Consider the following 17,492-nt stretch of genomic DNA (forward strand, 5'->3'; position numbering starts at 1 on the left):
AGTTTGTCCTCGGCACAATCCAAGGAGCTTTGCTCTTTTATATATTGGATGACAATGGTTATAAGAATTCTTGAGATTGCTATCGTGCTTTCTCTCCCCCCCCCCCCCCCCCCCCCCCCCCCGGTTTTCCTTTTATCCCAACACCCGGCCCTACATGCTGTAAAGGTGCAGCAACTGTATCGCAACAGGCAAACACCACTACAATACGCAGGTCTTTGTGTGAATGTTTCGAAACTGCTGCAAATGCATCTCACATTAAAACTGAAAGACTAAAACAGCTTCCCCATTTTTGTAAAATCAAAGTTCCTGTTCCTCTTGATCCCACTGTGAAATGCAACACGTAATCTCTCTCTCTCTCTCTTCTCTCTCTCTCTCTCTCTTTGTGTGTGTAAAAATTAAAGGGTCATAATACATATGAAAAACATATATCTTTGTAATGAATCTTCTCATGTCTTGATTAATATGTTTGTGTTTAATGATGTGCAGTGTCCAATGATGCTCTCTGCCCTATGGAGTTGAAGATGTTAGTGAAATAAACAATGGGGAAGCAAGCACGCAATAAATATAGCAAGTTTTTGTGTTTGTAAAACTTATCTGCGCCTCATTTATTTTAATTATTTCTTATATTTGTAACACCTATTATAATTGAAATAAATAAAAATATTCTTACTTTATTTATCCAATAAAAATGAATGAATGAATGAATCGCTTAAGACTCTTGCAAAGCATTTATTTCTCCCTACTTGTTTAAATTTGACTTAATATCCACACTAATATTGCCGGGTACACAGTAGAAATTTGAATACACCAAGATTGTTTGTTAAATCTGTTTTTATTTAATTTACCGATTACGTAACTGTATAATATAATTCAACTAGTATGTGATTAATACTACATAGACACAAAGAATGTCGCACCAGTAATTTCTGAAAAAAAAAATTGACTATTGAAATTCGATCTCTAATGCTTATATTGATAAAAAGAGAGAGAGATTAGTCATAACATTCCAAGTTTGATCAAACTATCTGTTGACCCAGTTGGTCTAATAGCTCCTTCTGTTAAGGAGGAGGGAGCTAGGGGTTCAAGTATTAGCTTAGGAGATTTCTATCCATTAATATATATATATATATATATGATCAACTAACTCTTAAAATACTAAATAAATAAAAATAAAAAATTAGGAAAAAAAAATTCAAAATGCAGAAATATTAAGTCCAAAAATTAGCTTACTTCTTGCCTCCACTTTACGGATTGGCTTTAGGTGTAATTGGAATCAAAATTGAGATTGATAGTCAGGGGTGGCTCCAGGATTTTTGTCTAAGGGGGTCAATAAGAAACATAAATTATATAAAATCTAAAACAAAAGAGACTTGAATATATCAATATTACCAAAAAAAAAAACATTAAATTTTACAATTGTCTTCTATGAGGTTTCATATTTTGAAACCGTTGCATGATAGATTCATTATCAATCCTACGAGCTATATTTTTTTCAATGTACACAGTCAAAAAATTATTCAACCATTGATCCTCTCTTCGATTGCGCAATTCATTCTTGATATATTTCATTGCTGAAAAACTTCTTTCCACTGTTGCAGTAGCAATAGGAAGGATCAAAACTAATTTCACAAGCAAATATACCAATGGATATATAACATCCTTCTTTGTCTCCACCATCTTTCTAGCAAGGTCCCCAATTCCTTTAAGCTCTAAAAACTCATCATTTGAGCACATATCAACAATGTAAGTCTGAAGTTGATTATCAAGTGCCAATACATTTGTCTCAGAAAAATCAAATGGCTAGAACTTTGCAAGACGGGTCAATTTTTGTATATCAAAAGCCAGAAACGAATCACTTGGATTCAAGCAAGCCATACAAAGTAGCAACTCAGTAGCCACCTCTGAAAAATGATTATTAAGCTCTTGAAGTTGCAGATTTATGACTTCAAAGAATAGATCAACACAATAGTGATGCAAATTTGTAATTTGTGGGGCGTTGCATCGTGGCCTCACACCAACTACAAATATTTATTCCATGTTCAAGATAGGAATATCAAGCTTGCTAAAAATGTGGATACTTCAATCAATAGAGCTTCCCAGTCATCATCTCTCATCATCTGCAATCGTTGCTTAGACACTATGACAAGTGTCATAGCGTTTACAATATCTTGATTTTTCTTTTGCAATGCTATTGACAACTCATTTGTGATCCCCAAAATATTTTACATCAAGTGTAAAGCAAAGGAAAATTCAAAAGATAAAATTAACCTTAAAATAGACCGAGCTTCAACTCTTTGCTCAAAGAGTAGGCTATCCTTTTCAATCATCTCAAGTATATCAACTGTGGAAGAGAACATCAAAATCAAGTTGAGGATTGTCCTATAATGTGATCCCCAACGTGTATCACCAGCACGTTTAAGACTTGTCTCTTGATTCAAACCTTGCCCACTTTCAAGTTCACCCAAGTTTAATGCTTCTGTAATTTTGGCAAGTTGTGCATTTCGTAAAAATTCTCGTCTTTTACAAGAAGCTCCAATAATAGTTACTATTTTACTAACCAAGCTAAAAAATTCAGCAATATCAGTATGCTTGTTAGCAACAGCTACAAGAGTCAACTGAAGTTGATGAGCAAAGCAATGGACATAAAATGCTGATTTATTCTCCTTCATAATTAAAATTTTAAGACCATTGAATTCACCTTGCATGTTACTGGTCCCATCATAACCTTGCCCACGGAGTCTTGATAAACTCAATGCATATTTATTGAATAAAAATTCAGTTGCAGCTTTTAGAGACAAAGCTGAGGTATGTGCTACATGTACAATACCAAGAAATCGCTCTGTAACAATTCCCTTTTTGTCCACATGACGCAAAACAACAGCCATTTGTTCTTTTATTAGATATCACGGGACTCATCAACTAAAATTGAAAAAAACCCATTGCCAAGATCTTCGATGATGGCATCGGTAGTTTTATATGCAATTGCATTCACAATGTCTTTTTGAATATCAGGATGGGTTAGCTTGTGTTTTTTGGAGTTTTTTTGCAACACTTCATTAATAACATCATTATGATCTGCCAAAAATTGTAGAAACTCAAGGAAATTTCCTTTATCACTTGAATCATCAGATTCATCATGACCACGAAAAGCTAACACCCGATGCAAAAGGAATCTTATGCAATCAACTATTGCATTTAATTGAGTTCGATATTCAATTTTATCTTGATTTGATTGCTTAACAAAAACACTTTGAATGTGTTGATTTTGCTTCATTAGATTTTCACCATTCTTAAGAGCTTGGTTATGGGCACTATTAACACCTCAAACATGTAGGTCTAGCTTTTCTTTGTTATTCCAACTATTGAATCCCTTTGTCACAAAACTGTCACCTCCAGATTGCATACCAACGTCTTGTCTAAATAGGTAACAATATAAACAATATGCGCAGCATCCTTTTCAATACTATATTCCAACCAACTTTCATACTCTTTAAACCATTTAGGATTAAATCAACGCCTAAGTCCACCAATTTTGTTTTGAGGAAAATTGTGTTTATATGGTTGATATGGTAATTTTTTTTTTTTTTTTTTTTTTTTGTAAATAATATCTTCTTATTTCATCTCGATCATTAGGATGATAAAATGAAATCTTTTTTCGTAGTCCAGGGTCCGTAGGAGGATTGTTTACATCAACATGACCATACTTAGAAGATGAATCTTGAGTAAGATCTGCATCTTGGGTAGAAGATGAATCTTGCAGCTTACGAGGTTTCCTTATTACAAATTTATCCATTGTGATAGTTGGGGTCTGGGGCTTTGGCCAAGAGCGTAGTGAGTCCGAATCTGAGGAGGAATATCTCTTCGGATCAGCTAAAGCACAGTAAGATATAAGTCCTAAATAGTTAGAGTGACCTTTCAGGAAATTCTAAAAGATAGGAACTCAAGAATATCTAAGGAAAAGATGATAACACCACATTTATGAGGAAGTGACCTCTGAACAATATTATTGCAGCCTTACCAGTACCCCAGAAGACCTTTAGAGGGGATTAATGGGACAAGTGTTAGTGTAAATCATCAACCGTCCACTTGTAGGGTAAAGATGAAGGAAGATATGTTGTATAAATGAGGGTAAAGACCCCAGAGAAGTGGGAGGGGGGGGGGGGGGGAGNGGGAGCTTGTAGTCCTTTTTTACGAACTTCAATTCTTTCATAGTGAATTCAGGTTAGCCTTGAGGATCGGTGAGTCAAATCCTCCCCAGGTTTTTACCGTGTGGTTTCCTGGGTGATCATATCTTGTGTTATTTATTTTCCGCTGCATTATATCTTGATATGATTGTTTGGATTGTTTTAACCTAGAATTGCTTAATTTGACTAAGTAACAACTTGGCTAATTAATCTAGGCTACGCAATCTGTGTGTTTTAAGGGGTCTAAAACCGTTCAAGTGGTATCAGAGCTTGGTAGCTCTTTGTGCTTGAGATTTTTAATCTCTGAGCTGATCCTTGACCCCTGTTGTCATGGAATCTTGGAAACTGGTTCTGCTTATTTGTCAACTTATCTATTTGTCATCTTTGTCTTTTGTTGTTTTTGTTGAATCTTTCCTCAAGAATATTGGTTTAATCACATGTGCTAAGAATTATGTTTGTTATACTGCTCTAACCGCCTTAAAGGCACGTGACTCTTGTCTTTGGTATTTGGATAGTGGTTGTTCCAGGCACATGACAGGAAATAAAGACTTATTCAAAACTCTCTTTGAAGGAAAGATTGGGACAGTCACTTTTGGAGATGGAAGTAAATCTGTGATCAGAGGCATTGGTACTGTGGACATTCCAGGATTGCCAGTGTTTGAAGATGTTTGGTATGTTGATGGATTAAAGGCTAATTTACTCAGCATAAGTCAGATTTGCGACAATGGGCTAAATGTCCTTTTCACCAAGTACGAATGTGAGATACTTGATGGAGGAGGTGACTGTATGTGTGTTGGTGTTAGGACAGCTGACAACTGTTATGGCATAACACCAAGTGTAAACAACAAATGCTTTAGTGCAAAGATTGACCAAGTTGATTTATGGCATCAACGGTTGGGGCATGCCAGTCTTAAGCAATTAGAGAAGATTTCCAAGTGTGAAGCAGTTATCGGTTTACCTAAATTTGAGAAGATTGATAAGTGCATTTGTGGACCATGTCAGATAGGTAAACAAGTAAAATCCAAGCATCCGTCTGTGACTAGTGTTCAAACTTCAAGACCTTTAGAGTTATTACACATTGATCTAATGGGTCCTGCCAGAGTTCAAAGTTTGGGTGGAAAGAAGTATATTCTAGTTGTTGTGGATGATTTTACTAGATATACTTGGGTTGTGCTTTTGAAAGATAAAGCTGAGGCTCCTGAGAAGATGATTCATCTTTGCAAGAAATTGCAGGTTGAGAAAGATACTGTGATAGCCAGAATCAGAAGTGATCATGGAAGAGAATTTGAGAATACCAAGCTGGCTACTTTCTGCAATAATCAAGGCACTCACCAAGAGTTCTCATCACCCAAGACACCTCAACAGAATGGGATTGTGGAGAGAAAAAACAGAGTTGTACAGGAAATGGCACGAGTCATGTTACACAACAAAAAGTTGCCCAAGTCCTTCTGGGGAGAGGCTGTCAACACTGCTTGTCATACACTCAACCGGGTGTATTTTAGACCTGACTCCAAGAAAACTCCCTATGAACTCTGGAGAGGGAAGAAACCTGTTGTCAAGTATTTCAGGATATTTGGCAGTGACTGTTACATTCTACGTGATAAAGAGATACCTAACAAGCTCCCCGCTCGACTTCCTAATGCTACCCACCAGTAGAACTTCCTGACACAACCACGCGCAGGCTCCGAATCCACGGACTACTTCTTTCTTGAATTCTTCAATCAGCTACAAGCTCCCCGCTTGCTTTTCTTTTAAGTTCCAATGGTTGCAACAATAATGATCTTCAAGATGTTGAAATAATCTCCACCATGAAAACCCTAAGTTTTGTGTAAAGGAAAGCTCCTCAAAGATCTCACACGAGATTCACACAAAACAGCAATGTATGAGCAACAATACAATTATGGACCACCTTCAAAAATGTGGCTAGGGTTTTATTTATATACCTAGCGTAAAAACATAAAACCCTAAACGTTTAATGAAGTAGGGCTGAGTTGGAAATTCTGCAGAAAATTCAACCTGTGCGATTTTCGATCGATCGAGTCTATTCTTCGATCGATCGAGCCAGGCCGAGAGTCCCAAATACTTCTGCAGCCACTCGATTCCAACTTTACAATATTAAACCAACTTTGAGCAAGTCTAAAGAAGACACCATACAATGTTTTGATCATGGTTTGCCAAAATTACAAATTAGAGTTCTAAATACATAAAATCCTAAGACCTTAGAACCTAACAAATACTTAAAAGAAAAAAAAAATCGAATTTGTATTTTTTTTCCTAAGTTTCTTTAAAAAATGTAAAAGGAAAAAAATATAGAACTTGCATTTTTTTTTCTCTTGCGTTTTTTTTTTTGGATAAATTTGCATCTTGTGTCATCTTTTTCCTAATAATAAAGTAAAAAAAAAAAAGTATTTGAGTTTTACCTAAACTACTTCTTTTTGTTCATATCATCTTCTTCACAATCTAAAATTCTCACTATATATACACAGAATTTTTTGGTGTTTCATTATTTCTACTACGTACTCTACAATTATTTGTTATATTCTTCATTTCTCAATAAAATTGATGTGATTTGTTTTTCATCATTTTGTTGGCACCTTCAGAAAAACAGCACAGAGAATAGGTCAGTTTTGGGTAATATAAAGCTGATATTAGTATCTAATTTGGGCATGAAATATGTGAAGTTTTGGTAACTAGAAAATTTTGGTAGGTTGGAGCCACAGGAAAAGTACTGAAGGATGTTGTTGCCGTGTATTGGTGGCAGCTTCTTAGGACCTCTATTTGTGCACACTGCTCTTCAAACAAGTTGGGTGTTGCAGTCCCTTATGTGCACCGCCTCTGTGTTGTCCTTTTTTTTGTGATAATGTTATTATTTTACTATTAAAATTTTTGATACCTGTCGTACAAAAAAGCTTAGTCGACATGTTCATGGTTTAGTGGTTGCATCTTACAGATCCAGAGGCTATCAAATCTACAAGGGGACGCCAACTACGTTTATGAGTGTTAATATTTCACTATGATACCTTAAGTAATGAAGTATTCAAATTCTAGATGTAGATCTTCCTTTTGAGGTCTTACTTTTGTATATATAACTTTTAGTTTTCGGGTTTTTTTTTTTTTTTTTCATCAAATTGAATAGATTTTGTGTATTTGTTTCCTTTTTATTATATATAATATGATTTTTATCTACAAGTTTTATAGATAGGTTAAAACTCATGTTTGATCACACCTTTTAGTGTTTTTTTTAGAAGTCAATATAGCAAGCAATATATATGTATTTTTTAATTTCTTATTACATGATTATTTATTGTTGACATCAATATTTTATAATGGATTTAATTTGTTATGCTTTTGTTCGGCGTTTTGTTCCATGTAATCTATATTCTTTAATTAAAAGCAAAATTTGCTGTCAAACATGAAATTGGATATGAGAGAATCCATCCGTCCAAATTTTTATGTAAGTCTATCTTAACTCCATTTTTTTAAGCTAAAAAATTTGGATATTTTTTCATTAATGAATTGAGGTTTTGGCTTAATTTTGTTTTCAATCGTTTCAATTATTGAATTCATTATTTTTTCATGTGTAATATTAATATCTATTTTTTTATGATAAATATATCTATGTGTGTGTGTGTGTGTGTGTGTGTGTGTGTTCTTAAAGGTTAAAACACAATTCAATTACAAACATTACTTTAAGTTAGGGTGTTATATTTATTTATTAGTAAGTTAGAATGTTACATTAAGTTAGAGTATTATATTTTTATTTATTATTAATTTAGAATGTTACATATGGATACATATGCTAGTTTAGGGTTGATATAACTTATAATCATTTGAATGAAATCAACACTAAAACAAATGATTTAAATATCAAAATAAGAAATAAAAATTAAATTTCTTTTAAGTGTACAAGTACAATTTATTTTTTAATTTTAAATTTGAATTAATTATTTTTTCATTTTATTTTTTATTAAATTTAATTATATTATCAAAATATTTTTTATTAAGTCATACATTGCACGGGCATAATAAAGAATAATTCTATCTATTAAAAGTGGCCAATTTTTGTAACACTATGTCTAAAGATTTTAATAAAGAATAATGACGAAGAAGAACAAAGATACCCTAAAAACATAGTGTACAAATAAGTATTCAAAGATTTTCCAAATGGAAAAAAATACTTCTAACATTTTTTAATCATTGATATTATTTTTAACAATACTTCACGTCACTAACAAATTATTACTTATTTTGTTATAATAATTATTAAAATATATAATTATTTATACATATATTTTATAAATTTTTTCATAAAACCGTGCAACGCACAGGCCTATAACTAGTATATATATATATATATATATTCTCGTAAATTTGGCAGAAATAAAATATATTTTTTCATAAATTGTTAGATTCCTTATTTTTTTTCTTCATCATTCACCATTTGCAACGTGGACAGATGTGTCATTTTACGAGTCCTTAACAATTTTTCATAAAAATAACAAAAGTCGATTTCCAAATCAACGAAATCAATGACGTAAGCCCCAACGAAACGAGTTCCCCAACAAATTCCCCAAATTGCATTTCCATTTCCGATTCCTGCACCCAGTGAAAGTAGTAGTAATTTGATTTCATCTACTAGTGATTGTAAGAAAATGAGTTCACGTCAAAACCCAAACCCAAACACAAACACCAACACAAACACAGCTTCTCTCACTTTTGATCAAATCTCTAGATACTTCTCTTTGCCTCTCAACGACGCCGCATCTACTCTCGGTACTCTCTCTCTCTCTCTCTCTCAGCATTTTACTTTTCAAAACGCATTCTAATTTTCCATGCTTCGAGGTCGTTTTCAGTACACAAAACTCCCACCTTTTTTTGGGGGCCGAACCCGCGACTTGTCAAGTCCCTGATGTTTAACTCTCAACACATATTTTAACAACTGAGAAAACCTCAATTGCATGTTACATTGTCAAACAGATTTTTTTGAAATTATTATGGTTAGTTCCTTTGTTTCTTGAAATTGTTATATGTCCATTGTGTAAAAATGATGGGTGACCCTCTCAGAATAAGACAATTTATAGTGACATGGAACAAGCATGGTCTCTTGATGCTTCTGACTCTAATAACGTTCCAGCTTCATGCTCCATCAATTTTGCTGCTCATACAAAATTTTTATTCGGACTGAAGTAAAATGAATAGAATAGGCAGTCACAAATATTGGTTTTTTAGCTGATTGCTCCTGAGCATGATATTAATAGGATGATACTTTGAGAAGGCACTGTGCTCATTCTTAGATTTGTTTTTATGAACTCGGAACTTTTTACCTTCCTTTTTTTTTTTTTTTGGGTTAAGAAATCAAAATTTTTATTTATATGAAAAGAAACTCAAGTATTCCACTATATCATTTACTTAAGAAGAAGAGTCAGCAGCCTTGTAGCTTAACTGACACTTTCTGCGGTTTCTAATAGAGACTTCCAGGGTTCAAATCCCTCTTCCCCCAACTATCGAATTACCCAAAAAAAAAAAAAAAGAAGAAGAAATCATTCACTTAAGAAGAAGAAACTCAAGTGTACATGATTTTTTTAGTTGCTTGAAAACTCTTATGAACACTTCTCTTTAGTGCAATTGGTTTTTGAACGCAACATCACGACTATGTTTTAGGCTACTAAGGAATTCACATTATCGCAAAATGAACTTATGGATGACTTGTGATATGCCTTCTTTTATGCTTTCATGTGTAACTTATGGTGGTTGTTGTGTGTGTGTGTGTGTGTGTGTGTGTGTGTATGCATTTGTCTTTTTTTACACAACTAGGTTATTGGTGTGAAGATTCCTAATTGTTCTTCTGGCTAAGTTGCATGGTAGCTACCAACCCAAAAAATGAAAAAAAGAAAAAAGAAGAAGCTGCATGATGACTTCTTGTGTAAACTAATGGTATAAAGGTATATGCATTAGAATGACATTATTTTAACCAAAATTAAGTTATGTTTGCATGTCAGCCATCAAGTAGTGATTTCTTTTTAAAGTAAATAATTTCAGTAAAAACCAAAAAGGAAGCACACAAGCTGTGTACAAATATCAGCCATCAATACTTGACATGTTTTGATCTTCAAATGTGTGTAATAACGAAGCCTGATAATGTGGTTTGATCTTCACATGGCAGGTGTATGTACAAGTGTACTAAAGAAACTTTGTCGTGAAAATGGTCTGGATAGGTGGCCATATAGGAAGGTAGACTTTTAAGGTCCCCTAATTTGTGCTCATGTTTCAAATTGCTTGGCTATACTGAAAATGGCTCATTCATTCATCTTCTCTGTGTTTTATCATTTGTACTTATTTGTATCTCCTTTTTGCAAGCAGTGAGATTCATTTGTGAATCACATAGCAGTAGTGCAGTTTGTGTATATTATATCTCATCAGTGATTGCTATTTTTACTTTTGTTTGTTTGTGTGTGTGTGTGTGTGATGTGAATTACTAATGCATTAGCTTCACAAGCTCTGCAGTTTACCAATTCTGATATTGTTTATGTCCCCAAATTATTATCCCAAGACCAACTGGTTGGCATGTCTGTAATTTCTGAGTTTAGGGGGTGAATGTTGGTTTGCTTAAAAAAAAAAAAAAAAATTGCAGATGGTTAATGAGATGAAGAAACATGTGGAAACATTGACTAAAACTTCTTCTGTTTTTTTACTTAAAAGTAGTAAATGGCAGCAAGAAATGTCAGTTCAAAACTTCAAATGCTTATCTATGAAGTAGCTAAGTTTATCACATGTACTGTTATTGTCTAAGATGTTTACAATTATTGTAAAATAAATTACATCTTTTAACTTATCAAAAAAAGAAGGAAATTACATCTTTTACCTTTTATTTTCATCCCCAAAATGATTGTAAACCCTGTGTTTGAAATCAAATTGGACTGGACGGTTAAATCTAATATGGTTCATCCTTGCAGTAGTAATATACTAATATGCATCTCAGAACAATCTCAAACGTAACAGGCTACAGTATGAGTGGTATAATTGTTATGCATGTCTTGGACTGATATCTGTACTGGCTTTGCTGCCAATGTTTTTTTTTTTTTTTTTTTTTTTTTGATAGGTAAGAAAAAATATATTCAAAAACTGCTAGATGAGATATCTGTACTGGCTTTGCTGCCAATGTTTTTTTTTTTTTTTTTTTTTTTTTGATAGGTAAGAAAAAATATATTCAAAAACTGCTAGATGCAAATTAGCACCAGCATATCAAAAAAAAAAAGAAAAGAAAAGAAAAATTAAATTACAAAGAAAGAGAGCTAAGGAATAGAGGAAGAGAGTCACTAGATGTGAGTCCCCAAGCCCTAGCCCAATCAAACAGAGAACCAGAAAAAATCGCAAGCATTTGGTCCTCAGATCTATTCAAGTCCTCAAATGTCCGCCGATTGCATTCCTTCCAAATACACTACATCAAACACAACGGAACTAAGTTCCAAATGAAAGATGAACGCTCCCCCAACCAATGCCACCAACTAAATAGAAAATCTGACGCCGTACATGAGGGAACCCATGAAATCCCAAAAGTCCTAAAGACAAAGCTCCACAACCGATAAGCCTTTCCACAATGTAACAACAAATGATCCACGGTCTCACCACAGCAACGACACATAATACACCAGTCAACAAAATCAAAGCCTCTAAGCCGCAAGTTATCCCCCGTGAGGATTCTATCCCAAGCGGCTGTCCAAACAAAGAAAGAAACACGCTGGGGTGCCTTAACCTTCCAAATACCTTTCCATGGAAAAACAATGGAAGAAGAGCCATGTAACTTATGATAGTATGAGCGGATAGTAAAATTCCCGTTTTTAGTCAACTTCCATCTCAACCGATCACCATCAGTCCCTAAAGGTAAATTGGCTGCCAAGAATCGAAAGAAATCAACCACTACAGCTGCCTCCCAATCATTAGGACCTTGATTAAAATGAACATCCCAAGTTCTCCCATTGCTCCTTGACATATCAAAGATGATTCTACGGGAGCCTCTCTGTTTTCAGCAAAATTGTACAAGACAGGAAAAGCCAATTGGAGAGAAAGATCTCCACACCACCTGTCTGTCCAAAATTTCACTCTATCCCCCACCCCAATCTTATACTGAACATTTGTTTTGAAAACTTCCCAGCCCTTCCGGATACTTCTCCACAAACCATAACCATGGGCACCCCTACCCAACTTAGAGGTCCACCCCCCCTCATTGCTGCCAATGTTTATGCGAACATTGGTGTCATTGGATGATGATTCTGAGTAAACAAGTTGTAATTTTTTTTTCCTTATATATATATATACATATATATATATATATATATATATATGATTTTATGTAATATGATTTTGAAATGCAATATAGTTTCTATCTGGAAAGAGCATTGAAGAAATTAGAAGATATGCTGCTAGAGAAAAATACAAAGAACTTGCTGAGCTGTCAAAGAACGGTAGAGAAAGGTATAATGCTTTGATAAGTTCTGCCATATTATTGACATCTAATAGTCATACGGGTTTCTTTTAATGTTCCTTATGATAACTTCTTTACCCTTTTCATTGGCACAAAGCTGCTGCCTGCTGATTAATAGAGAAGGAGTTTTTATTTGGCCTAAGATACATGCTTTGAGGTCTAAAACATTATGGACTCCAAACATGAATTAGAAAGTGAGTTCTAACGATGGTATGGAGGAAATTCATTACATACACAAGCACACATACCTGCATATATGTATGTATATCAACTTGAACAATGAATGGTTATAATAACACTGACGCATCTGATCATAAACACAAACCCATATATGCATGTATATATGTATATCAACTTATAGAGAAATGAATAGCTATAGTAATACTGAAACATCTGATTGGGACTTTCTCAAAGAGGAAAAGTAATATACTTAGAATCAATTGAGTTAGATCAACCTAAATCAATTACTGATTCTCACTTATAGTGATTCCCTCCTGTTCATTAGTTCTCCTCTCTTGTAACCAGTTTTCTGTTCTTTTCTTTTTCTTCCTTGTAGTATTTGACTTCTTTGTGCTCCTTTTGCATAAAGTAGCTTTTTTAACTTAGACTTTTCTTACTTGTCAAAAAAAAAGAAAGATCAACCTAAAGATATATTATAATTCAAATGGACTTAAAATGTTTTGGTATTTGATGAGGGCTTATGTATCCAATAGATTATTTAACATATGTTATATGTTATAACATGGAAACGATATGTAACTCCTTGTTGGAGGGAGAAAAGAAATTATTGTAATTATCAGAATATATAGTGCACCAATTGAATAACAAAGAAAGCATCAACATTAGTAACATAGGAAAAGTAATTGTTCCTTGGGAAAAGATATTCTAATGAAGTGATATCTGATTAGAATCAACTCGTAATTTTCATTCTGTTCTACATATATACCTATAGGGGTTTGCTATCCTCCCCATCTTCATGTGGGGAATAGTAATCTTATTGGACTAAAATTGTTGCGTACATCTCATTAAAACTGAGGGCACTTAAGCAATCATAAATTTTTTTCTTTTTACACAAGTAATCTCTTTCTTCCTGAATCTGAAGTGGATGGTTGCATACCCTTGGAGACATCTTGCCATCGTTGTGCAACAAATCAGTATAAAATCTTAAACTGTGGTTTTGAACTTGACAACTCCTCATGATCTGTATACTGTTTGACATTAAGGCTTACAAGAGTCTACAGGTTTTGAACCTGATAAGCCTATTTCCTCCAAAATATCCCACCCATATTTCTCTACGACAAATTAATCCCTTCCTTAGATTGTGCTACTTCAATACCCAAGAAATAACATAGCTTCCCCTAATCCTTAGTCTGACTGAGTTTTGAAGGAACACCTTCAACTCAATAATTACCTACTTGTTATCAATAGTACTAATGATGTCATAAACACTTTCCAATTAGCATATTGGGAGCAGTAGAGGATGGGAGATCTGACATCAAATACTTCTTACCTATCACCTTAACTTCCAATCAGCATATTTTGGACCAGTAAAGGTAGGGGGATCTGACACCAAATACTGAAATTTCTTCTTACCTATCTAAAATACTCCCACTAATTGTCAAAAATAATTTAGGAGGAGAAAAAACTCATATAGGTTGAGCATAATTATTATAACTCAATTTAATTAATTGTCAAAAATAATTTAGGAGGAAAAAAAACTCATATATAGTTATTTCTTCAACTCCATGAAATCATATGATTAAGTAATTACTCACAAGTAATGCAAATACAAGAACGAATTAACCCACTGCAGAAAACTCCATAATTGGAAGAACCAATTTAGCAATCCAGCCAACACACAAAGATACCAGTAGATTACACAGCATCATAATAATTAACAAGGTCCATTAACCTATCTATGGTTGAAATGGGGAACATCTTCAAAAGAATCATGGGTCTTTAGAGAAGCCCATCAACCCATAGAAATCAGAGACTAAAAGGGTTGGAGCAATGATGCAGGCCAAATGAAAAACATAGCAGTAGCAGAGTGATGTAGGAATGATTGTGATGTCCTTCTCAATATGATGTTCTAATTGACTGCATTCCAAAGGAAAAAAAAGAAATTGCCAAAAAGTCAGGCAAACAATATCGAGGAACAATATTGAGGATCTTCCAATAATATGTTCTTTGTGAGGACTATCAATCTCAGGTTTGGGCTAGCCGACAAGATTGTGATAATAAGATTGATAGTGATGATGGAGTTATGCAGACAAGAGCAATTGCAGCAGTCGATGGTGGTTATTATTGGTGTAGTGGTTGATGGTGATCAATCATGGCAGGCAGCTGTTTAGAGTTACAGGGGCTCTGATACCATGTAAACAAATTATTAATTTGTTCTTTGATAATTTATTAGTTACAAAGGGGATGAGGGATTTGAACATCTTTGTTGGAAACACTACAAGGTGCCAGTTAGTGAAATTGTGTTTAGGGTAATTTTTTTTTTTTTTTTGATAAATATGTTTAGGGTAAAATTAATTAACCATATTATACATAGGTATTATTTATAGGTTAAGCACAAAACACAATGTGACCAAATTATGCCTATCACCCATACAAAATTACTGATAATCTAAGTATCTGTGTTAATTAAATGCCTTTCTTATTTTGTGACTGATCTTTGTGGTAATCTTACAATCTTTCATTCTTCATTCCATTGTTTTGTTAGGTTATGCCTTATCATAACATTAAAAATGATGGCATACGCATTAGTAATTTTATATAATAACTTGATATCTTATGTTGACCAGTTGCATGTTGTCCTGACATTTGAATTTTCAGCTTGCTGACAAATATGAAGAGATCCTGCCAGGAATTTCTGATTATTCTCTCTCTCTCTCTCTCTCTCTCCCTACTTCCATTTTCCTCATTTTTTAATGCAGTGGTGCACAAAAATCAAACAGTGATATGTCCAAATCAAAAGGTGCTGCACTTCCTCACAATTTACAACAGCAAGGAAGCAAGAATGTTCAGAATCTGCGATCCCAGAATTTGCTTAGCACAAGCTTAACGAAAGGAATTGCAGCCTTGGATGAATTTAAATATGGATTCCCATCAAATGGCTTGTCAACTGCCTCAAACAAATGGTGGGGAAGCAGCAGCCCTAATGGTTGTGAGGGCAACCTTGGAGATCGAGTTGAGACCAACGAAGATGACAAACATAAATCTGAGGAAATGGTTGGTGACAGTCCCAGTGTGGTAATAGTGGACAAAGAGGAATGTGTAACTGGGAAAGAAGAGAGCAACATTGGTCCCCAAGGAACAGGTTTATTGACGACTGTGAGAAAAAGAACTGTGGAGGAAGGACGAGAAGCACTTAAGCTTGGTGTATTTCGGGGCTATGGTATTAACAAAATAGGCAAGAGAGAGAGAACATTGCTTCTCCGAATATTCAAATCGTCATTACCCAAACAGTGGATAAATGGCTCCTCATAAATTTATAGACGGAGTGCTCAATCTTAAAGTTTGTTGTAAGGTACTATTTTATGTTTCCTTAGTCCTTTATTATCATTTCACGATGACTCTGCTGCTAAATTTGTGGATGGCTTCATGCAGTTACATATGTAGTGTGTTTGTCATTTTACTTAGCAGTCTTCACATTGATGAATCATAGTGTGTAGGATAATAAATTGTCTTATTGTCGATATATGATTACCCTTGACATATCCACTCCTCAATTGCATTTATCTCAGTTCACAATCTGGAATGTTATGTTATTGGTCTTGTTGACAAGGTACAAATATGGTACAAAGCAATGTATTGAGTTTTCCTCTGAGCTGATTTGGATGAATCTCTTTCAACCTATTATGTAACAATTTATAAAACTATCCACATGTATTAAATCGCATGACTCATTAAATTATTTAAATAAGACACGTGACTCATTAAATAGGTCCTTTTACTAAAAGTAAACATGGATGATTGTTTGAGTCACCATGTAAAAGTTGATGGAATTTTTCTACAAAGCAGTTTGGAGGTAAACTCTGTCCCAGAGGCTAGAGTAACAATGAAGCATATGATGGAAATAAAATCATCCTAAAATGGAACTACACTAAGTTTGCAAGTTATAGTATTATCATCTTATCATTAATATGACCTTTTATTATGTATGCTTATTGAAGAATTGAAGACTGTTGGGCATAAGATGTCAATGGTATAATGAATGTGCTATGGTTATTTCTTCTAATTGAAGTGTTTTTCGGATTTGGAAAACGCGATTGATAGGCCGGAATACCTTCATATTTATTTTGTCTTGGCTATTAAGGCCAAAATGGGATTTAATCATCAATTTATCCGGTGGATCAAGCTGTATATTTCGATTGCTTCCATTTGTCTTATACTAATAATTGGTTCTATATATTATTTTTGTGTTTGTGTGTTCTAATAAGTATTACTGTTTTCTTTTAAAAAAAACAATTGGTTCTATAAAACCCACGCAACCAGTGAGTCTTAAATTCAAGACCTCATTCTCCAGCCAACTTTTTAGACACTTTTATTAAAGATTAGTAATAAAATGCAGCGATGAGAAACTAAGATGCTGTCAAGAGCTGATAGAGAAGTTATGGTGAAATCTGTACCCTCTTCAATTACCCAATATAATGAATTCATATTTGCATCCTAAAGATATTGAGAAAAATCTGTATAGATTTCAACGTAATTTTCTATAGTGTGGAGATTATAGAAAACGTAGTTTTTCTTCAATTAATTGGAAAACTGTTCGTGCCCGAAAGAAAGGAGATTTAGGTATCAAACATTGCACTGATGTGAAT

At 34.0% G+C, this 17,492-nt stretch overlaps 2 protein-coding genes across 2 annotated transcripts; one reads left to right on the forward strand and one right to left on the reverse strand.

Moving 5' to 3' along the window:
- Positions 1–1,410: 1,410 nt before the first annotated feature.
- LOC136064068 (uncharacterized) lies at positions 1,411–2,885 on the reverse strand. Its single transcript, XM_065765269.1, has 2 exons — positions 2,292–2,885; positions 1,411–1,800 (listed from the first exon to the last, which is right to left on the reverse strand). Exons 1-2 carry the CDS (start codon positions 2,883–2,885, stop codon positions 1,411–1,413), a joined length of 984 nt encoding a protein of 327 aa, XP_065621341.1.
- A 5,804-nt stretch (positions 2,886–8,689) lies between these two features.
- LOC111990127 (protein NLP3) lies at positions 8,690–16,422 on the forward strand. The gene is made up of 4 exons (XM_024021918.2): positions 8,690–8,957; positions 10,348–10,415; positions 12,562–12,656; positions 15,606–16,422. Exons 1-4 carry the CDS (start codon positions 8,837–8,839, stop codon positions 16,156–16,158), a joined length of 837 nt encoding a protein of 278 aa, XP_023877686.1. The 5' UTR covers positions 8,690–8,836; the 3' UTR covers positions 16,159–16,422.
- The last annotated feature ends 1,070 nt before the right edge of the window (positions 16,423–17,492 follow it).

The sequence above is a fragment of the Quercus suber genome, unplaced genomic scaffold, assembly GCF_002906115.3.
Source record: "Quercus suber isolate HL8 unplaced genomic scaffold, Cork oak 2.0 scaffold_2, whole genome shotgun sequence".
NCBI lineage: Eukaryota > Viridiplantae > Streptophyta > Magnoliopsida > Fagales > Fagaceae > Quercus > Quercus suber.

Coding starts and splice junctions, on each gene's coding strand:
- LOC136064068 (XM_065765269.1), bottom strand. CDS start 2,885: ATGGCTGTTGTTTTGCGTCATGTGGACAAAAAGGGAATTGTTACAGAG. Junction 1,801..2,291: donor GCCTACTCTTTGAGCAAAGA/GTTGAAGCTCGG, acceptor GCAAAGTTCTAG/CCATTTGATTTTTCTGAGAC.
- LOC111990127 (XM_024021918.2), top strand. CDS start 8,837: ATGAGTTCACGTCAAAACCCAAACCCAAACACAAACACCAACACAAAC. Junction 8,958..10,347: donor CGACGCCGCATCTACTCTCG/GTACTCTCTCTC, acceptor TTCACATGGCAG/GTGTATGTACAAGTGTACTA. Junction 10,416..12,561: donor ATAGGTGGCCATATAGGAAG/GTAGACTTTTAA, acceptor AATGCAATATAG/TTTCTATCTGGAAAGAGCAT.